This window comes from Ischnura elegans, chromosome 2 (assembly GCF_921293095.1).
Source record: "Ischnura elegans chromosome 2, ioIscEleg1.1, whole genome shotgun sequence".
NCBI lineage: Eukaryota > Metazoa > Arthropoda > Insecta > Odonata > Coenagrionidae > Ischnura > Ischnura elegans.
The window spans coordinates 131,709,974-131,733,958 of record NC_060247.1 but is presented as its reverse complement, the minus strand read 5'-3'; the positions used below and the strand labels follow the sequence as shown (position 1 = coordinate 131,733,958).

General features: G+C 39.6%; 1 protein-coding gene across 1 annotated transcript in view; it reads left to right on the top strand.

Moving 5' to 3' along the window:
• The first annotated feature begins 4,103 nt into the window (after window positions 1-4,103).
• Window positions 4,104-23,985, top strand: part of LOC124154637 (semaphorin-2A-like) — a 584,917-nt gene continuing 565,035 nt past the window's right edge. The window contains exon 1 of the mRNA XM_046528480.1: window positions 4,104-5,041. Coding sequence (XP_046384436.1) covers window positions 4,849-5,041 — 193 coding nt within the window. The 5' untranslated portion in view covers window positions 4,104-4,848. The remainder of the gene's footprint in view (window positions 5,042-23,985) is intronic.

Genomic DNA, 23,985 nt, shown 5'->3' with positions numbered 1-23,985 from the left:
TTTTTCGCGGTTCCGAAGGAAGAGAAACGGAGGAAGAAATGGTTTAGAGCTGCAAGAAGGGACTTCAATGTCTCTCTGAAATCAACCCTTTATTGCTGCGAGGACCGTTTTAAGGTATTTTAATATTTATTACTGACGCTTATTGAATAGATGCTGGTGTATGTATATGACACGTAAATTATTCATGATGAAGAGCCTTTAACATCTGCTGAATGAATCCATTAATCGTACAAAATAGCCAACGTAATGAAATGGAAAATAGATGCTTCTAAAAAACTGCAATTCAAAGGATGTAAATTGTTGACGAAGAAAACCTTGGAAGAAGCATCTAGGAGATCAAAAGTAAACAGTCTGAGCTATGATTTTGGTATGTACAGTTAAAAATATATACCTACTAGTAATGCTTTTGTTCTTAGATGGAGGACGACATGGGAAATTTCATGAGGTGCAAAATGGTAGGAGGGCATAAGCTATTGAAAAAATGTGCTTTTCCCCACGTATTTGGCTGCCAGGAAGATCGGCAAAGAGCATTTGCGTCAACCACCCGAAAATTACCCATGAAGAGGACTCAGCAGAGATTAATGGAAGACGCACTGAGTGTAAGTTATGCATATGCAGCCCTCCCTAGGCTGGTTCTAAAGATATTTGTAGCCTCAATGTGAATTGATGAATATTACAGTCTTATTATGGGAACTCTTTATAGGTACCTACCTTAAGTGTAGACTGCATTGTTTATATTTGCCCTTTAAATAAAATAATATTTTAATTAATGAATAAAATAAATGATAATCACTAAATAGAAACAGTTACAGAGATATAAATGTGTTCTACAGGTATAGGTTGAATAATATATGATATGCTGCCACATATAGGCGGATCCAGGGGGTGGGGGGGCACGGGGGCACGTGCCCCCCCAGACCCTTAAAAATGTGCTAGATTTTTAATACGGTCCCATTATCATTTCGTTCGTTTTGTATGACGATGTATCCTTGTGCCCCGCCCCCCCTTGAACAAAATCCTGGATCCACCCCTGTGCAACATTGAAGCCTAATAACAACAGAACAGTGTGTTCGGGGGTCCAAGGGCGGGCCCCCGCAAGGATACGCTCTCGAGGACCGGGAACCAAGTCAGAGACTTATACGCCCGAGCCTCTCGAGAGGGGGAGGACAGATAGGAACAAAGGATTAGAGGCATCGCCGCGATGAGAGCCCGACGACACCTCTAGGGGAAGGACGGGGAAGGAAGGGAGGGGACGAGGAATCCTGCACCGTCACAAAGGCGGGCAGGTCCTACTATTAGCGAAACCAAGCAATATGCAATTAATATTCTAACGACCTTGGAGGATTATTCTATGAGGAAGAATAATCCAACGATCAAATCGTTAGATAATAACAACAGAACAGTTAATATTTCTGAAAAATATTTCATATTAAAATGTGGCATCCATACTCTTAGCTTCTAACTATTGGCTATACTTGGATTCTAACGCCATCATATCTGAAATAAAATAGGCAAAATAATAAGCTTGAAAGTGAAATAAAATGTTGTTAATCATGTATTTAATTCTATACTTCGTTCGAGTTCGAATATTTTCATGTAAGCTCAAGTGATTATTGAAAATTTGAAGTGAAGAGTTTGGTGCTGCTCAGGTACTCAAATGAAAAAAAATCAACTTGGTACTATGGATATAAGGGTCTCGTTAAATGTATGTCAGTTACTTGCAAATTAATGCCTGAATTTTGCAAATCATAAAATATATGCTTTTCTTTTAGGTTGATAAACATATCCCTCCCCTTATAACCACCCATATAACCAGTCATGATTTGGATGAGGAGTCAGTGGACATAGAACTAGACTGCTCTGAAGCTCATGAGGGTGGAAATGCTGCATCCAACTATGAGCCATTGACTCTTACTAAGACATTTAGTGATGCTAGTGTCCAAACTTCTGTTTCTCAAAGGAGTAACGGTATTAATTGCAATATGACAAAGAAGGAAGTAGTTAACATTACCACATCACCCATCAAGTTACAGAGAGATGTGTCGACATATCCACTGAAGAGAATAGGTGGGGCTGTGGATGAAGAGGAATTGGAGTCTGTCAGAACAACTGAGGGTGTGGATAATGGCAGTGGGAGTGAATATGAGCCATGCTCATCTGAGAGTGATGAGTCTGCTCATGAATTTCAGGACCCTGATGCAATTCTCTCTTGTGTAAATAGAAAATCCAAAATGTAAATTGGCGTGCCAGATGAGTGGTTTCCTCATGCTTCCTGATGAGGGGTTTCCTCTTTGATAACGAAATACACTAAACTTGGCCAGAGAGACATTGTATTTACTCTCATGAAAATCAAGGTAAATGATTTTTTTGAAAGGCTAGCGGATCAATTTTGCATATCATGTGGCCATGCATGTAAAATTTTTAACAGAACTGTGCCAATCGTGGCACACACATTGAAGGAACTGATCTATTGCCTTATAGGGTGACTTTAAAAAGGCAGCTTCCCATACCTTTCATTGTACTATGGAGACGAAATCATCAGGTAACTTACCGAAGTGCCTTCGTTCCTCTAACTTCCGGAATGCTAAAGCAGTCATTTCCCTTCAAATACTAGGCCACCATAAATACATCTACTTTTGGTAGATTATTTGTATTTCCTTATCAAAATTTACCTCTAATACCATGTTTTCGACAATTTTTCCTGTCGCAATGAGGCCTCATACCGGTAACTACGGGCAAGTGACGTCACCAACCGTATCTTCTCCCGCTGATTTCCTTGGCATTTTAGCGATTTTATTATTCATTTAATAATATATTTCTCTATTTTACTGCATTGAAACCTATGTTTTCTTCATCTACTTCCTTTCCTCTATACGTTGAAGAAATATTTAAGCGCAAAAAATTTTTATGCAAACACCCCATTGTTGCTTTATCAATTTTTAGTATCAATATCTTTATTTAGTGGTTGACGTACATTGCCTTTGCTTAGAGCACGATTATTGCAGCTGGGGATGATTAAACCATGGAGGAGGACATGGAAATTCCAGGGTTTCACCTTCCCAGTGAAATTGAAAAAGTTATTAAAGACATGTTACTAGTGAGCACGTACAATTTAAATCTAAATTCTTGAATAAATATCAACTGCGCATAGAAGTAACGCCGTATTCAAAGGTCGGCGCACATTACGAGAAAATCAATTTTAATATTTCGGTGTATTTGTGGTGAATATTTTTTTGCGTCTTGTGACTAATTATTTTTCTGCATTTTACACATTTTGAATTTTTCCATCTGTAATTTAATGCATATGTTCTTTTTGGTAGTCTTATAAATTTTCTTGTTTCATTTTTTTCCGTTTAAATAAGTATGGCGGCTGACGGCCAGCCAAAAAGGTGTTGAATAAATGAATAGAACAGGTTTATTGCATCCAGGAAAATATTTTTTTACCAAGTTTGTTGTTTAAGGTAATCTTTTTAAATTATTATTACCTGCGTTAAAAATTACATACAATATGAAAATCAAAAGTTGCTCTCGAGTAGAGTTTCAGAACAATTATGCTCAGTATGTAAATAGCTTGAATAACAGTTAAATATTTCATTGAATAATGGCATAATTAGGTTCATATCCCATAAAAGTGGAAGGCAAGAACGGAAAAGGAAGACCTCGAGCAAAATATATGGAACAAGTAAAGAAGGATGTGAAAGAGAATAAATATGTAGGTGTGAAAAGATTAGCTGATAGGAGAATAGAGTGGAGAGCTGCGTCAAACCAACCCTAGGATTGTTGACCAATGATGATGATGATCCCATAAAAATAAGAAATACAAACTGCACGTTAAATCATGAATGCATATACTACCAAAGAATAATGTGAAGACGAAAAAAAATTTAAATAGTGAACTTTATAATAAAATATGGGCTCGAGTTAAAGTGGCCGAGGTGTGCGCCCCCTGATCCTGGCTTTAAAGTGGCGCGGAAGTGGTGTTGGAGTGAGACAGAGGAGGTGGGGGAGTGGAAGGGGAGGGGAAAAGAGGGGAAGTCGAAGGGAGGGGTGGGGGGTGTAAGATCGAGGGGCGTCTGTGACCACTCCTCTCAGTCTGGTTGCGCTCTCGTTGGCGAGTGTGTCGCAGGATACCGCCCTCGATCTCTGCGCGACTTGTTATCGGAGCGTAACAGACGCCGCCATCTCCTGACTTCGTCGGCGACGGGCTCTACACCCCCTGCGGCCATTTCTCCTGAACCTGCGGGTCGTGGATTCTCCCCTATCGCCAAATCAGGTCCTCCACTGACCTCGTAGTGTTTCCCTAAAGCCCCCCAAACCATTCGGATGTTGTTTCCACCGCTTGGTTCTTAGAACGTGCACTGTGTCGTGAGAGTTTTCTGTTGCTCGAGTGCTGTGGTTTAGTGTCCCGCTTAATTTGACGCCTTTTTGCGAGAGGATCTCTTGAATATACGATGGGAATCGCCCATTGTGAACGCCGCAGATTGGCTTTCAGCGTTTTTACTCTGTTCTTCGGTTTTTACCCGGTTTTATTTTAGTTTTTGTCTCTGCTTGCTTTTGTGTTGCATTTGCTGGGCAAGCTTCTCTGTCGAACATCCGCGGTTAATTTCGGAGTTGAGTTTATAAATAGTGCATCAGAAATAATTACATTTATTACGTCGTACGTGGGAAATATCATTCGATAGAAGGCGTGCTGTTCAATTTGGAATTAAGTGTTGATTTTTGTGTTTTTCGTTTTGTTTGTGATCAGTGTTGGTTTCCTTTCGAGGTAAATCCAAATATTCGGAATACATTGAGTGGTGTCACGAAGGAAATACGTATATATCCCAGGATTAATTAGAACTGTACACTATGGGCCGCCGAGAGCAGCAGCGTCATCGCTCCGCGGGCTCTCTCCTGCTCGCCTGCATTCGTCTGGGCCTCTTCGCCGTCGTCCTGGGAGTTCTACCGGCGACCGCGAGCAGATCGAATGACCACGAGAACCACGTGGGATTCTACCACGAGACTCCGTGCTGCGGACAACATCACTTTCGACATCACAGAGGTGAGTAGTGCTGGACGCCCTGTTCACACATATCTCCCGCCCTACGTGTTCAACCAACGCACTGACCATTAAACCAGCATACCATTAAACACTTATATTCGTTGGATAGAAGATTTTCGGGCGTTCATTAGATGATCTCTGCATTCTATTCGGGTTTTCACCGCGTCCGTTGTGTTTTGGCGACAACAGTTTCGACCTGAAGACGCTGACTGCAATGTCAGCGAAACTATTGTCGCCAAAACACAACGGACGCGGTGAAAACCCGAATAGAATGCAGGGATCACTTATATTCGTTGTAGTTTTTTTTACGCATAAATATGATTTTTTGGTGGAATGAGAATCCACTACTTAAGGGTTGCTTGGTACTTAATTGTTGGGTCTCCACTGAATACAGCAATCAGCCGCCGAGGGTATGAAGGGTAGCAGATACGCGTAAATTCTCCTATGAGAGAAATTCGAGCTTCTTCGGTCGTGGTCCACTGGGCGATGGCTTGAAATCCTTGGGAGGACCGATCGTGTTGGAGGGGATGAAGGACACGAATGTTAAAAAAGAGGATTCGGCTGGTGGATATGTTGTCAATCGCCGTACATTAAAATGGCTTTGTACGAGCCGTCACTCGCGTTGCTGACCGGCGAGGCGATTCCAGTTTCGCGTAATAATAAGCTTAAATCAGGGCTGTTGACCAGGGGCGGATCCAGGATTTTGTTCTGGGGGGTTACCTCGTAATACTAAACGAACGCAATGATAATGGGACTTCATTAAAATCTTCCATATTTTTTAAGGTTCTGGGGGCGAGGGCAACGTACTCCCGTGCCCCCCCTAGATCCGCCTATGCTGTTGACCATTATTGATATCCTGTTAATGTGATCTATTAACTTAAAAACTTTTCAGTGCTATTCTGTGCGATTTAAAATAAAATATTACAAAGTATTAAAAAAAAAGAAGTTAATCGCTCTGCACTAATCGCCACACTGCGGACATTTTTGAAAGCCGATTAAAAAGCAACTGCAGTGGTAATTGAAAAATACCTTCTCTGTTATGCAGTGGAGCCTCCTCTATGCAGTCCACTTACTCTGCGATCACGAGGCGCTTTTTCACTCTTGGGAAATTTCTGTTTTGATAAAAGTTGCGAGATATTGTTTTATAACCACTGCTAAAGCTGTGGACTTTGACTAGAAAACGAACCTTTTAAAACGCTTTGGGTTCTCGTATAGTGAGGAGGTAGAGATGGAGATAGAGGTAGAGATGAAGGTTGAGGTGGAGGTAGAGGTAGTATCGCATAGTAAAGAGGTTTACGCACGCAGCTTTCCCATAGCCTCGATCACGTGCCAGTCTTTCACCGTGTGGCATGAAGTATAATGGTAATTGGTTAGTTGAAACATTTTCACAATGTTAAGCGATAGTAATGGTGATGTTGACGACATGTCATCAGCTAATGGTAAGTAAGTGGTAGCTGACTGGTCGTTAAGTGATCGCGAATTCAGTGCTCATCCCATAAATCAAATGCGACAATATCCGGGAGAATATCACCATCTGTATTTGCAACTTAAGTATTACCCAGAAAAATTTCAAGAAAACATTAGGACATCACATGAAATGGGGCTTGAACGCACCAATCACGGAGAAGCCTCCCGATATACCTCGCGACACACCGCCCGAAAGACAAACTCGTTTGTCTTTGAAAGCGCCGGTGAACCGCGAGGTACACCTCTACCTCGACCTGCTCACTATGCGCGCGCCCGTAACACACAACGTATTTGTGTTACCTCGAGGTATCGCGAGCTATACCTCTATCTCCACCTCCACCTCTTACCTCCTCACTATGCGAGCACCCTAGAATTGACCGCGATTGTATAGGCGAGCGGTCCCGTCTCCCCAACCGATCACCGTCGTCGTTCGCGGCAGTGGCCAGCCCCGATCCCCGGCTCCCACTCCTTCGACTTCCGAGAAATCCCGCCGCCTATGTGCCCGGTGCAGCCCTGTCTGACCGTCGCCCCACCGAGAGATAGTTGCTACGGTGTCTCTCGGTGGCTACGGCCTGACCCGCGCCGCTGATCGTCCGAAGCCCCTCCGCCGCCCATTGGAGCTAACTTTGTCCACACCCGCCCTTAAGTCAAAATTATTGTTATTTTGGGATGTAAATAAATCAAATACAGAAATTCAATTTTCTTGCATTGAAAAGTCCAAATCTTGTTTCATTCTCATGCTGAAATTGTCTATGTAAATGATTAATTCATTTGGACGAGTAGGGAGTAGGCGAATGGATAACTAAAGCTATTTGAAAATTATTTTTAGCATAATAATATTTTCCTCCAAAAAGTAACTAACGGAATTAGTTGTCGTCCCGAGTGGAGGAACAGAAAACTATTCCTGCTTGACCTCGTTTTCAACCATGACTTCGGCCTTCATCGTGCGCCAAGGCGTGTTTCACGGATTTGGGATACCGGTAATGGTGTATAGCGAATTGGCTGCCAGTTGTGTGGCTGTGAATTTTATCATTATAACTATTATCTCTACAGTAGGGGCTTTGATGTACTCCCTTGTTTTTCACTAAGTACGCTACTAATTATTATTTCACGATTTGCTACTTGATGAGACATTTCTCAGAATGGACTTTGAAAAAAGTTTTACTTTCGCAAATACTTTCATGTTAATTGCGGTAATGTGGTGATTCGTAAAACTGCTATTCATTAAATAGAGTGTAATAAAATTTTGAGGAGTTCTGAAGTCAATAATGCTAATACACCTTATTTTTAGTTTATTGTAGTGCCTAGGTAATTATCAGTAAAGAAATCAAGCTGCTCTTAATTTTGATAAAATGAAGAACATGGAAATAACTGGAATCGGGATTTTTTATTTAAAAAAATTCAACTCCTACTGTGCATACCCATTCGCGTATGAGTCAAAGACTATCAAAATTGCATCACACAGCCGCAATATGGTAGTTCCCTTCATCAAAGAAAACGAAAGGCATTGGCTGCGATTCGTTACCTACCATTAGTGTGTTCATATTATACAAATTATTTTGTTTTAGAAATTCCAGTTTAGGTGAATGGCAAAGGTCAATTTTATCTTCATTTGAAAAAGGCCTGGTTGGCGCCCATGCGATGCCACTACATGTGACGTCACAGGGAGCTAGTTTCTATACGAGTATATAGGAGTTTTACATCGCCTGAGATTACCAATGCATGCATGATTTGAACTTTCGATCCTCGGAACACGTGCGCCATTGTATTTGACTAATGAAAGCTTTTATACAATGGAATTTCCTTGCCATTTCGCCGTTTCCGTCTCTCCTTTGAGGAGCGGCGTATTGGCTGCTGGCTGGTGCTAGCAACGGACGTGGACGGATGTCAAGATCAAGAAAGGTCTTGTCTTGTGCGTTTGAGTAAATTGAGTGATACTACCTGATCTAAAGGACGAATAAATTCTGCACACCCGATGTTTTTAGGTAACATAAGATATCTTCAATGCATGTTTGATAGAGTCTTCAGTTCGTTCAATTGTATTAGGCTCAACTATGTGGAAGTTAATACTCGAAAATGAAAAGGAGACTTCGTTGATTTCCACTAATTTATTTTGTCCGAACGACATGTTTCGAACCTTAGAGATTATCAAGTAAGTAGGTAACTATGGTTCGAAACATGTCGTACGGACAAAGTAAATTAGTGGAAATCAACGAAGTCTCCTTATCATTTTCGAGTCTTCAGTTAGTCAGCGGATATTTTTTCACAAATCACACATTTTAATTGATAAATGAAGTCACCTCTCGCGTCACAACGTCACGTCGTGTTGCTATAGTTGATTACAATATTTAATGCTAGGGTGAAAACGACATGTAAAAAATAATCTTAGAACCTCACCTCATATCAAAGTCGGACATAAACGATAAAACGAGACCCATGTTCTGAGGGACAGATAATTTAGGAATTCATTTTTCCCCTCGGTCAATGTAGGAGTGTCATGAATGGTGGGGCTTAGCAGTAAAAGCACTCCATTGCGAACCATATTACCTTTTTTCTTTCAAATTTACATTACATTCCATCACTGTTAGTCATGCATCCGCCGCGAGCTCTTGGGGCGAATATTGGGAGCCTGTGTGACTTCTCATCGCTGTACGAGCCCCGGAACACGTGAAGCATCGTTTGTGATTAATAAAAAGCTTTTATGAGGTGGAATTTCCTTGCTCTTTCTCCATTTCAGTCTCTTCAATTTTCGGAATCACTTCCACCTCCACGTATAGATTTCCATCATATATTATACCCTAAAATTTGATTTTTCCATCCACATGATTGATTAATCATACTTTTTTTCTCTCTCTCTCTTACGTTTTTTTCAATGCTTAGAGTTTGGTATTCCGTTCAGCTTTCATTCGGATAAGTTACGTCAAAATGTAACGATTGAATTCCTTGATTTTTTATTGAGTATATAAAATGTATCACCTGCATTTTAACTTGCTGCTTTATATCTCAATTAGAGCATGCTCTCTTGTCTTATTGAAAAGTCTGACCTACTTAATGGGTTAAAAGAAAGGTTTTGCGAAATTCTAGCTGCCGCAGAAGATAGAAACTACAATATTTAATGTTTTAGTCTATAGGCTGAAATGAAGTCGGTGGACACGAAGTCTTAATCTCTCCATTGACTCTATAACTTTTTTTGTCCTGAATTAATAAAATGCTATTTTGGTTTAAAAAGTGTATCTCATTGGAATTACATGCAGCAATTGCTTTGCCTCCTCGTGGTGTCGCCTTACAAAAACCGCCTTTTGGTAAGGTGCTGGAAACTTTCACATATATTCCGAGAAAACACCATTAGTATAATATAATAATTACTATAACAAATATATAATGCATATTTTAGTATTTTAATATTCCCATTTTTTATTGTATTTTAGGGAAATAACGAGCAAAAGCCACTCGGAAAGAAATACGTCCTTTCGCTCTTAGGAAGAACCTGCTCGGGAGTCAGCGGCAACTAAAAATCCAAGCTAATATTATGTTAGGAAATCCATATCTCTCAGTTAATATAATCAAACTTTAACGAAAGACGATTCCCATGTTGTCGCGGCATAACCTGTAAGACCATCATTGACAGGCGGGAAAAAACCCTTCATTTGCCTGCACGTCGCGTCAGCGCCTCTGCCCCACTCCTAATCTTCCCCTGACGAACTTCGTTTTCATTTGCGATTAGCCGCGTCATGACGAGAAAATCCCCCGTGGATTGAAAGCGGATGGGAATCAACGGACGTGAGGAAGGGGGAATGGGGGTTTGGGTGGACAGCGGTCAGTAGGGCGCTGAGAGGATGGCGGGTTATCATGAAGAGGAGCGACCGAAGGATCAATTTCGACGCTCAGGACTGGGAAGCAATTAGCCTCCGTGGTTTTGACCAGGGCTGGGAAAAATACAGGACGAGAAGTGTTCGAAATACAAAATACCGCTTCCAATGTACTTGGAATGGAAAATACAAAATACCTTAGACTAGGGTATTTGAAAAACAAACTAAGAAAAATATTTTAAATACCTTTTACAATACAAAATAAATTTGTATAGGAACTAAGAGATCTTAAAAAAAATATAACCTGCCTTGGCACATTAAGGATAGTTGCAAACACGAAGAAAAAGATTCTAACAAAAACGAAGGAATATCTGAAACGTAATGCTAAAGAAGTGTTCTCAGAGCTACTTCAAAATTATTTTACAAATGTATTTTTTATTTAAGAATGGGAAAATACCAAAAAACTGTTTGAAATACAAAATACGAGACAAAAGCAGGTCGTGCATTTGAAACACAAATTTTCAAATGCATTTCAAATACGCATTTTAAAATACTTGTGTACGAATTACTGCCCAGCCCTTGATCCTGGCACACGAAAAATGGGTTCCAGGTATTTTTTTTTTGAGATGGCGAATTAAGTGATACCATAGAGTAAGGTGGTGCTCTGTGGTGATATATCTGAGTATATACCTATAAAAATATGTTGCTGAACAGTTAGAGTTACCGTGACGGCTGCTAGTTTATGTTTAATTCCATTTACCCATCTATGAGGGGAATACTAGGTTTGCTGATGAATTAGATTGAATTCATAATTTCGATTTTAGATCAGAATAATATTTCTAGTACTTTCGTACGATCGATTTTCATGGAGCATTTAACTCCCTTCCCGCCCTACCTTTGGCATATTCTAATTTAAAAACGATTTCAATTTAATGAAGGTGTATGTGAATCATTTCATGTCAACCTAGCTCATTAACTTATTGATATGGTCTCAAATTTCCAATTGATTGTGTGAGTAATACAGTTTTACGGCTGAACCATTTGTGGTGCTCTCGTAGAGGTGGATAAAACTGATCACAGAACTTTTTGAGTGCTTGAAGAAAAATTGCAGAATTTTTTTAAATCTAATACAGCATTTTTCCCTCGTGGGAGATGCACTCTAACTAAAGTCTTACTCATACTTCATCCTTTCCTCTCGTAGCTACGAAACTCAGACTTACAATTTCGTTATCTCATTCTGCGTTCTGTGGTCAGCTCACTTGCCTGCATTTTTGCTTTGCCGGGTCATATTTTGCTCGCTATTTCATGGCGGCGCATTTACTCCCGATTTCCTTCCACTTCGTAAGATTTGCTCCGAACGTTATTAAGTAAGTACGCAAGTTCACTGCGAAGATCATTACTCGAGCTTCTTTCGGGTTTTTTCGGGTTTTCGGGTGCATACTCTTTTTCGTTGAAAATACATGGTAGAGAGCTTAGAGATCTTTTGCGACAGAGAAATTCTTCCCCATGGAGTTCCTCTTCATATCCTAATCATTTCTCGATATACGTGAGGGTGAAGGTTTCCTCAACAAAAAAGAAAGGCGTAGGTTATGCTGTCAGAACAAGTTTTGGTCGCTTTTCAGTGCCTGAGGCTGTTATGTAGTACCTATGTATGGTGAGATCTACCCCACTCACTCCCCCTGAAATCTTCGGGAGTCATGGTCTTAAGTATCATGCTCGACAACTATTTTTTGGTTGCACAGAACTCGCTTTAAATACGCTGAGGCACTTATGTGCCAAAAAGTGGACATTTTATTTCTATCAACGATGGAAATAAAATGTGCCAAATAGAATGGAAAGATGAACTGTCAATAGAATGGAAATGGTCATAAAGCAGTGACGATTAAACACCTGGGTAACATCACATTCTCGCAGTGCCTGAATCCGGAAGTTTTTTTTAGTTAAGTCGCAGCTGAGCGCACCACTGATCGAGTTAGGGGCGTTTGGGTTTAATATATTCATTGTGAGAAGGCCTAGTCCTTTCCCTGTTCCTCTACTTTTTTTCAAGGATTGACCCACGAGAATTTTGTTCGATGTCAGTTCTATCCACTAGGTTACCCTCCACCAAACGTCCACCACTGAGAATAGAACAATAGAATACCTATATAATTTTTCCATTAATTATTTTGCTCTTATTATCCTTCCCTTTTCCGGCAAGAGCAGTACCGTTTCTACGATCAGGTTTCGATATATTCTTCGTTGTCATAAGATAAATTTTGTATTTGGTATATTTAGATGAAATACGCCAACGGTCGTTCAGACGTCTAAATAATCCGCATGTTTAAAATTTATTTATTTTCAGTCGCCTGGATGAATTTATCAAGTCTTTTGAGCTGTTCGACGAAAAATTTACTTCACATGCAAAAACACGATATAATTCATCATCATCATAAGTCAAAAATCGTAAGTTTGGTTTGACGTAGCTCATCATTCTGCTCTCCTATCTTAGCCAACAATTATCATCAAAAATAGAAAGGAAGTAACGAACTGTTTCCGAATGGTGTGACATTTCATTTTATTGTTGTATATCATTTATATCTGTATTCGTACTTCCCTAATTTTAATTTGAGTCTTCTGACGTTAGATACACTTAGTTACACCAGGTTATTTGATAACCCCATTTCATCCCCTTATTCTGATTGTCTTCCGCTCAAATTCTTCAGAGTAAATGAACGAAAAGTAAGTTCTTAGAGGAAAACCATTTATGAGATTATAATAACCGTCTTGGTTAAGAACAATTTTTGACTCTTAGCTTGTCACACTCCTCGTCCAAACTGACTTCGAGATTCAGATAATATTTTCCTCAGAGGTGCAATGAATGACAAGGTTTGGAAATTTCCTTGTTTTTTTTTAATTTTGTCGCAAATTTAAAGCAATTTATTCAGTAAAAATCGTTGAAATAACTCTTTTGCGTTTCCGCAAGTTGTGCTTCAGAATGCATTTCTTTCTAAATTGCAATGCTTTTCGTGTAGCCATGGTCCCGAAGCGCACTCTTCCGTGCATCCTTTTTTTATGTTCTTTTATATTTCCCTTGCACAACTTACTTACCTATGAATGTAATTGGGGGACTATTGTGGAAATCCAGCTCTCAAATTCGCGCCCTGTCCCCAAGAAACTTGCTCACTCAATGACTAATTAACGCCGCGCAGGAACGGGAGCTGGCGCCTTGGAAGAGGAATGTGTCAGGAGAGGAAAGGAGCTTTGATGGGGAAGTTTCATCCGCAGCACAAGTGCGTGAAGTTTTCTTCATAAATCTCTCTTTGCCCTTTTAGGAGGGAGCTTCTCATTGGTCGGATTTATGAGAGAGGAATGGGAGGGATGGGAATTGTGGGAGAAAGGCTTACGTGAGAGAGATAGACGAAGATGGAAAAGAGATTTGGTCCTTGAAAGGATGCTGAGGAGGCTAATGGGAGGAAAACGACGGAGACTGGTTGGTGGATGGCAAATAGGGGTTTGACTGCATGGAGTGGAATGACCTATCTGCTATAAGACTTGAAATGACAAAACAAAAGGTCACAGCAGAGACAGAGAAGAATTTGAAGAATGCTCTAAAAGTGTGAATAGAATTACGGTTATATATGACTGAAAATCAGCACAAAAAGAACAAAGTTATAAGAATGTAGTAGGAAGAAACCAAACTTAACATTAAAATAGGGAGGGAAAAACTGGAGGAGGTGAAAATATTATGTGATTTGGAAGCAATAGAACAAGCAATGGCGGAAGCAAGAAAGAAATTATCTGTAGATTAGTGAAAGAGTTTTGAAAAAAAGAAGCGGAAAATTTAAGCAAGGAATAATTCTTTAGAACTTAGATTTGGAGTATGATTCTCTACAAACATGAAGCATGGAAAATGGTAGTTGCGGATAAATCAAGAAACGAGATAGGAGAGGCTCTCGAAATGCGGTGCTACAGAAGAATGATGAAGATCAAATAGATCGACCGAGTCAGCAATCAGGAAGGTGTAAGAAGGGAAGGAGAGAAGACCTTTAGTCGATGAGTTTCTGTTTTCCTCGTACTACCCTTGTCTTCTCTGCTGCGTCATATTTTCGTTGCTTGATGTCGCATTCTCCAAATGAACAGAAATGATGGCAATGCCTGGAAGAAAATTGATTTAAAATATTTATGATAACGATACTGTTGTAAAGTATCTCCAAGATGTAACAATAGATCGGTGATGAATTAACGGTTGATTACTTTAAAATTTTCTTTATTCTTCACGGTCATTTTTCTTATGCGTTTTTCAGTATTTTTTTTACATATTTTTCAATAATAGCGAGAAAATTGTGGATATATAATCTTAGCTTTTAATTTATATTCATATTTTTTTCTGATAGATGTAGAGGACTGTTTGATATTAAAAGTGGGATTTTAGCTGCAATAGCATGCTTTTAGGTTTAATTTTTACACGCTGTCATCACACGAGGGAACGGAAATTGGATCCATTGGTTGACCATGTGGCAACGGGAGCAAGTAATAAGGATTTTGTCGCTACCGATTCAGGAGATGATCAAGAATTCGATTGCCGGTTGAGTGATTGGATTGATGATAAATTTATGGTTCTAACGGCAGATATTTCTTAGGTCAAAACGATTATTCTCTAGTTTCTTATTCCTGTGCGTTTTTAATATTTGGCTTACAAGCGAATCGATCGGTACTAGCGTCAACCCACATAACCCACGCGCTGGCAAGTCCGATATTGCCCCGGACTATTTGCTTAGACTTAATGCAGCCTATCTATCTACTTTAAGTCCTCATAGCATTATTTTTTCACTCTTGTGATACTGCATTCTTTCACATGCGAGTGGTATTATTTACGGATGTTTTATATTTTCAGTCTATATTTAGTTGGTAGCATGTTGAATTTAGGTTATCTTTTCTTGGAACTTCAAATAAGCATCTTCCGTTCGTCTCCATTGATAACATCCAACGCCACAATTCTAATGATTATTTTTCGTTCAACTTTTTGCTATTTTTTTACTTTTTGATGCATCAGAAAATAAGGGTTAATCTATATACTATGCAGTCCACTTTTAACCATTGCGAGATACGGAAAAAAAACATTGAATCGACCTTCTCTAAAGTCGTTTAAAACACTAGGAATAATTGTCAAAAGATAAAATTGTCAATCTATTTTTAATGAAGGTAAGACTAGATATCGCCACAAAAAATAAGCGATCCTTACGGAAGAAACTGCAGACAAAAATGCTGTGAAAATGTAGTTCCAGTGCCCGGAAAAGACCACAGCCGGCGAGCGAAAGCACGTTTAAATAATAAGCGCTGCGCCGCACAGTGGGCTGAAATCGAAAAAAAGCTGGACAAAACCTCAAAATCGATTTTTTTGATTGCGGAAATTTAAACTTTGCATAGTTGTTGCCAATACATTAGTGCATTTTTTGATTAGTGCATTGCGGCGTCGCACGTGGTCACAATTCTCCTTTTGGTATCCTACTCTATAGGTTTTGTTGTATATGTGGTGTAAATATCTCGAGGTACCTCGGTGATCCTTTATTTATAATCCTACACGAACACGAAATTTCGACGAAAAACAGGGTCCGCCATTTTGTATCGTATTGGCCACAAATAATACAACTAAGTCATGAAAGTTGCCAAGAATTATCACTAACAAACTGCATTGTAATATTGTAAATTTTTGTTTCTATGGAGTTACTACAGAAAGAGTGGCATTAGTTTTAACATGCTGAGTTTCGAAAAAAATTCAATGAGGGCAATTTTTACGAAATTTGTTCAACTTTGAGGCCAAGTAATTCCTTTAAAAAAATTACCTATGAAAAACGGTTTGCGTCAAAAAATGCACCAATGTATTGGCAACAACTATGCAAAGTTTCAATTTCCGCACTCAAAAAAAATCGATTTTGAGGTTTTGTCCAGCTTTTTTTCGATTTCAGCCCACTGTGCGCCGGTGTGGAATTGCGGAGATTTTTTTACAGCGTGCGACAAAATGTAATCCTGGAGCGGCATGACAAAGCAGCGAGAGGGTGAACGGTCCTAAAGATCAGTCACGGGTTTGCCTAAATTTTTGTTGCTGCCTTAATTCCCGTGGTCTAGTCTCTATTCTAGTCTGCACTCATGGTCAATGAAGTCTGTGATTTTCAAGCGGGAGGAAGATCCCAAATCTTCTCTTGAATTTATGCGCGTGGTGTTTGCAAGCTTCAGCGATGAATTCCCTCATTTAATCCGCGCGGTGGCAGTAACCCTTGTGTGTAGCCGGGTAACCAATTCGCATAAAATTGGAAAAAATGTTTACTTTTTCAGAAGTGCGTCATCCTATGCTCTGGGAATCTCCACAATTTTATCATTTTAACCGTATAAAATAGCGTCAAACGCTAATTGATTGAGAAAAATAATAATTTTGTAGGTGTTTTGAAAGGTGAATTGCCAGCCACAACCAGTTATTCAAGCGCATTTGCTTCACTATGGTAACGTAAAATCTCTTTTATTTCGTGTTATTATTAATGGATTGTGCAAAAGTTTATCATCGTCACAAGTCATTAATCTGAAGATTGGTTTGACTCAGCCATCCACTCCGCTCTTCTACCTGCCTACCGTTAAATATTCAAATGTATTTCTCTTTTACATCCGTTATAAATCCGTAAATAATGGCAATTATGGTACCAAATGAGCGTAAATTCATCGCCAAAAATTATGGTATGATTTTAACACTTGCATGTTTGAAAGTAACAATTTTCGATGGAAAAACTGGATCGAATATCCGGAGGTACTTTCATTAAAATTATAAAACAAATGCTTGCGATTGTAAAACAATGATTATCTTAAAAAAGTATATTATCAGATAAATTAATTACAGAAATCACCGATGAAAATATAAAAATGCTGTTTTTTTTAATCGTCTTTGGTATGCGTTGGTTGTGCTTTTTTATTTGAAAATTCCGTCATGAATACAAGGTTAAACTTATATCACCTACTCATCCTTTTTTATTGCCAAAATATGTTATTGCAATTATTTCTTCACAGGTTTTTGTTTCCAAACTCCGCCTGAATTTTTTGCAAAATTTTAAATTTAGGGATCGGACGGCAGCTGTAAAATTATCCCATTTTGAAAAAAAAAATTCCGATCTGAGACCTTGAAATAAGCAGGAAATTTTCTCGCGCAGGGCAAATTCGATCCAGAAAAAAAGTAATATTTAGGCCCACCCTTATAATCACGTCATCTTTGTTTTCAGTAACGCGTGCATCCGAACAAAGACGAATAATTCGTGTCATGAGTGTATGTCCAATTGTTTTTCCGAATGAATCCATTGTTTCAGTTAATTGGCTGTTTTCGTTTTAGATTACTGAATATATTAAATGCCATTCGGATTCTATTCCCTTTCATTTCGCGAATGCCACCAATTATTTCGATGTGAATGCCCTCTCAAACTCTTTGGCATTGACATCAGCTTCCCCCTCCACTTCCGCTCTCCACGCAATCATTACATTGGTTGATATTTTTATTGCAACCGGGAATCGAATATCCAGCAGCCACGGAGAATAATGGTCCTAACGGTTATAATTAATGGTTTGCTAACCTTACCCATTAACAGATCCACGCGTAATGGGTGTGCAATTTCCTGGAAAGCAGTGCAATTAATATTTGAAAGCAATTTCATGCTGTGAGTGATTGAGTTCGTTAGCAAAGAGCCACAGCCGGTGGTATAATTCCGTCACGGAAAACATTATCGATAAAATTTGTCCGTCCTTTCGTTGGATGAATCTCTTGGGGATGGATGCTAAACCAATCATGAAAAAGTCGATGCAGGAATGAATCAACAATTGATTATCACTTCTCGTGTAGTCTGACTTCTCAATCAACCAGTGCACCGGTAGAAAATCATCCCATAGCTAGGACGGATTACGAAGAATTTCAGAAAACCTGGATGAGAGAAAGTAGGAGACACTACCAACATTGTCATTTCCAAGTGCATTATTTGGCGATGCTAATCCTCCATCTGTTTGTTACAAGGCAGGAATATATGATTTCTATGCCGAAAAATAGTCGATCAGAGCTTTAAAGACGCCCGTGAATTTTTTCCAATCACGTACAAAACTTATTCTCACTATTATTCTTCATTTTGAGTGATAATTAGAAAATCGACAGAAGAAGACTTGAATGGGACCAAGCCATATTTCTGAATTCATTTTGGATGTGCTTTTTGACATAAACGTTAGCTACGGACACCATAAAGCCGACCATAACCACGGAGGAATATAGTTCTTACGTATAGATTTCTTGAGCGGCTGAGGGATGGGAATTCACTATTTTAAGGTGTATGTTTTGGTAATAAATTGTAGATATTCGTAACCTAGATGAAATACTTTCTTAAATCAATGGTTTTTTGAAAGTTATGAAAGCTAGATGTAAATCCTCATTTAAAAGTTTCTGTAAAACATCTGCAGGGCAATTATTTTCACCATAATTGTAAAAAAGTTTATAGTTCTTTTTATAACTAATGTAATCATGATTGCAGATTTTTCTTTAATTCTGAGCGGATGGGTTGAGTACTATTTCAATAAATCTAAGACGACAGCCAAACTGTACGTATTTACGTCATGCTTGAGTGTTGTTCCTTGTTTATGAAAGTTTTTGTGTCTTAATTATTCTTCATTTTAGCCCTGAAAAGATAGGAGACAAAGAAAAAAAGCGTGCGTAATACATGGATGCGACGATATACGTGTTTAAAATTATTATATTCCTAGACATTTGGCTAGGAGAAGTTATTTTTCATTCACTCTGACCGAAACAATCGATCCGATCCGATTGATTTATTCGAAGTAGCTGCACATAAACGGGTTGAAACTCTCCTTGGTAATATTTAAATAAATAAAAGATCGTAGCACTTTTCCTCTATATTTTTTAATGCGAACAACGCGTTTCAGCTCACTGAGCCATCACGTCTTGAACCAGAGATGGCTCAGTGAGCTGAAACGCGCTGTGCGCATTAAAAATTCTTGTGGAAAAGTGCTACGATCTTTTATTTATTTAAATATGTCTAACTTCCACCAATTGAAGCCTGAATCTGCTGAAATTCTCCTTGGTAACTTTGGTAACTTCGTAACTTGAAGACAGTGGCTAATTCGGTCGTCAAAACGTTGGGTGCACAGTGTGCACTGCACTGCACACCCATTTCTGACCCGGCGGCAGTCCCGAGAGCTTTTCACTCAATTTATTTGAATTCGGGAAAGCAATGGATCCTTCTTCAGGGGAAAGGGGTTTGGACATCGCCCAAGGGGTTAGGTGATCAGAAGGGAACGTGACGGTAGGGGATGAATTCATCAAATGTTAGTGGTGTGTTGGGGCTTTTGGTCCTTTTCGTGTCGATCCGGTCATAACCGGGATACCAGGTTTGAAAAATTGTAATTGAAAGATCAGTCACAATCACGCGCATGGGTTGGAATAATTAAATCTCGGATTGAATAAAAAGCGTTTACAGAATACCTCGATAAAAACAGGTGAATTATAGCCATCAAAGCATGCGAGCCATTGACACGAGGGAAAAAATTTTAATTGATGGGAAGAATCGAATTATCCGGTGATGCAAGTTTTGCGGTTGAACAGATTGCTCCTTAATTTACTAGTTTAAACAATCACATCGTCGCATCCATGTACAATGCACGCTTTTTTTCAGTTTCTAAATAATTCAAGGCCTGTTTCTGACAGTGCTAGTTTTAGTCCTACCTTAAAAAAACATTTTTTTCCATAGCTTGAATAAATCAATATAACAGAGCATTAATAGGAAGCCCTTTATCACCCTAAACATTTTGTATAGTTAAATTTTCGTGGTATTTTGAATATAGTCATGATTTGTTGTTTTTATTATCCTTTATTTCATATAATGAGGCATTTAAGAGGGGCCATGAGGGAGTCTCAGTCCAGCCTTCGAGCAGTGCGGATTGCTGTCTGTCTCTCTTGCTCGTGAAAGCTCTTGCGAAATGCCTAACTGTAGTGCTTGCGTAAAACCCATTAAGCGAGACTAAAAATCGCTCACTTGCGGCGAATGTGGTGACTTCTATCATCCGGTTTGTCTCTCAATATCCGATGATGACTTCAAGTTACTTAGTGAGAAGTGCCGACAATGGTTCTGTGACGCGTGTCGTACCAAAACGCCGGGTCATCCTGGGGTAGCTGCACCGAGACCTGAGTCTTCTGAGGGCACCTCTTCCGATAGTCAACTTGTGCGCACGATGCTGCAAGAAGTCCTCGATCGCATGAACGCTCTGCAGGGCAAGCAAGAGGAATTAATTAATCTGGTGAGTGCTAACAGTGCCTCCTTAAGCGACCAGTCGAAGCGCTTAGATTCGGTCCAGAAGGAACTATCAGTGATGTGTAATAAACTACAAACAGTGGAAGCCGAGAATAGACGCCTTCAAAAAAAAATATGTGACCTTGAAGTTAAAATTAACAAAAACGAACAAGACTGTAAAAGAAACGTTCTTGAAATTCGTGGCGTCCCGGTCAACACCGGTGACAGTTTAACCGGTACAATCCTAAAGCTAGGGTCGGTATTAGGTGTCCAAATGAAACCTGAAGATATCGACCAAGTTTTCAGACCGCGCCCCTCTCACAATCCGGAAGGTCTCTCTAGAATCCCACCTATTGTTGTTCGTTTCACAAGACAACTTGTTAGAGATGAGTTAATAAACAAGCGACGAACACGCAGGGATCTCAATACCCGAGACCTTGGCATGGACTCCTCCAGCCCAATATACGTAGATGAGTCACTCACAATGGTCAACAAAAAGCTGTTTGCGTTGACGAGAGATTTGAAGAAAGCTGGAAAAATCAAGTTTGCCTGGGTTAGGGGTGGGAATATTCTGGCAAGGAAAGAGACGGGATCCCCCGCAAAAGTTATTTGTAAAGAGGAAGATCTTGATCATTTTTTATAGATACTCAAATAAGGGTACCAGTACAATTACCTGTAACATCCACCTCGCATGAGGAAATGAGAATTTCTCATGTCAACGCCCAGTCATTGATTGCTCACATCGATGATTTCAGACATTACTATTGTACAAACACTTTTCATGTAATCGGTGTGAGTGAAACGTGGTTAAACGAATCGATTGACTCTGTAATGGTTTCCTTACCTGGGTTTGTACTATACCGAAATGATCGCGAAGGAAAACGAGGAGGAGGGGTCGGTATATATGTACACTCATCATTAAAAGTCAAAGATTTGGGTCGATCTGCTAATGTAATTGATAATCAACTGGAGTATATCTCTCTTGAAATTAGCAGTCCATATTCAAAATTATTAGCGACTGTTGTATACAGACCACCAAAGACAAACGGGTTGCCCGAACTCGAAAGTTTTCTTGTTAATACTGTTCCTAGTTATGTAAATCGAGTAGTCATGGGTGACTTCAACATCAATCTTTTAAAAGAAACAGCTGGTAAAGATGCCCTCCTTAACCTATTACAAGTGTGTGGTTTGAATATTGTACCAACTATGCCAACCTGTCATACGAAGAGCTGCAGCTCTCTCCTAGATATTATCTGTGTTGATGACCTTAATAAAATTACGTCCTCTGGTCAAACACTGGATCCGCCACTCTCATGCCATGACCAAGTCTTTGTTACTTACAAAATGTTAATTCCATCATTTACACCAAAAATTGTAACCTTCAGAGACTTCAAAAATTTTGACGAGGAAAAGTTCATCACCGATCTACGCCAGATTAACTGGTCATCTATCAGCAGACTGATTTATGTGGACGACAAAGTTAACGAGTTAAACTTCCTCCTACTCAACACACTGGACTCGCATGCTCCAATCCGAAGTGTACGTGTCACCCATCCCCCGACACCATGGCTCACACCGGAAATTAAACAGAAGATGAAAGAAATATTACTCGAGCAATGTTTCGGCGATATAAAGATCCGGCTACTCTCACTAGATACAAAACCCTACGTAACCAAGTGAAGAGTATGATACGCAATGCAAAAAAAAATTATTTCAAACGCACTCTAGGAAAAAAGGGCGATCCTAAATCTATGTGGAAATCCATTCGTAATCTTGGAATCTTACCTCCTAAAACCAATAACAATATCTTAAATATCCATCCAGATGTCCTCAATAATCAATTTGTCAAAAGTGAACCGCAAATCTCCCTCGAACCTCATATCCCACCTCCAGCGAATCATAATCAGTTCTTCTTCTCACATGTCTCATCGTCTTCAGTTTTTAGCGCGTGCAAAAAAATCACCTCCAATGCCAAATGACATGATAAAATTCCCATTTCTTGCATTAAGAAGGCTCTACCTGTCATTTTGCCCTCGCTCCTAAATATAATAGATGCCTCACTTCAAACGGCACACTATCCTGCGACCTGGAAGCACTCCCTTATACACCCAATTGCTAAATGCCCCCAGCCCTCTACACCTGATGACTTCAGACCGATAGGAATTTTATGTGCTTTTGCCAAGATATTTGAGCGGATTGTATTTCAGCAAATAAGCTCATATACATCCACTGCTAACTTACTAAACCCCTTGCAGTCTGGCTTCCGTGGTTGACATAGCACTCAAACTGCACTCTTAAAAATTACCGAGGACATTCGTGAGGCAATGGACCAACGCCAGGTGACGATCTTAGTATTATTCGATTTCACCAAGGCTTTCGACTCCGTTTGCCATGAATTGCTCCTCCGCAAGCTGAGTACCCTAAATTTCTCAAACAGTGCTGTTGACTGGCTTAGATCTTACCTCAGCGGTCGCACTCAAGCAGTGGTGGTCAGTAGTAACCTACAGTCAAACTGGATCCCTAATCCCGTGGGGATGGTACAAGGCTCAGTTCTTAGCCCACTTCTTTTTTCTCTCTTTATAAACGACCTCCCTGATGTCCTCATGCATTGTGACTACCACCTTTACGCCGACGATTTTCAAATTTATCGTCATTCATCGCCGTCCAATATTATTAATTCAATAGCACTTATCAATGAGGACATCGAGAGAATTAACAGTTGGGCGCAGGCCAATCATTTGGTTCTCAATGACAAGAAAACAACAGCAATAATTATAGGGAGCAATTATTTCTTTTCCCAATTAGACCATGAAAATCTACCAAAAATAAGACTTGGTAGCCACAATATACCTTATGAGGAAACGGTAAAAAACCTTGGAGTCATATTCGATCGAACCCTTAGCTGGAATCCTCAAACAAATTATGCGAGGCGTAAATTTTTGGGATCACTGCATCAACTTGTCAGAGCCAGAGAAATACTTACACCCGACATACGAATTTCATTAGTTAAAACACTAGTCTTCCCTCACTTGGATTATTGTACAGCCTTATTCACTAACCAAGACGACGCAAACAATAACAGACTCCAATTGGCCATGAGTTCGGCAGTAAGATTTATTTACGACTTAAAAAAATGGGACCATATTAGTAACTATTACAACCGCCTTAACTGGCTTACGTATAAAGAGCGTCGCACACTTCACATAATAACTCTAGCCTTTAGTGTCTTAACGACCGGTTACCCGCCATACTTGTACGAGAAATTCGTTAGAAAATCTGAGGTTCATAATATACCTACCCGTAATCATAACATTGACCTCCATATTCCAAAACATCACACGCCTCATATGAACAAATCATTCATAGTAAC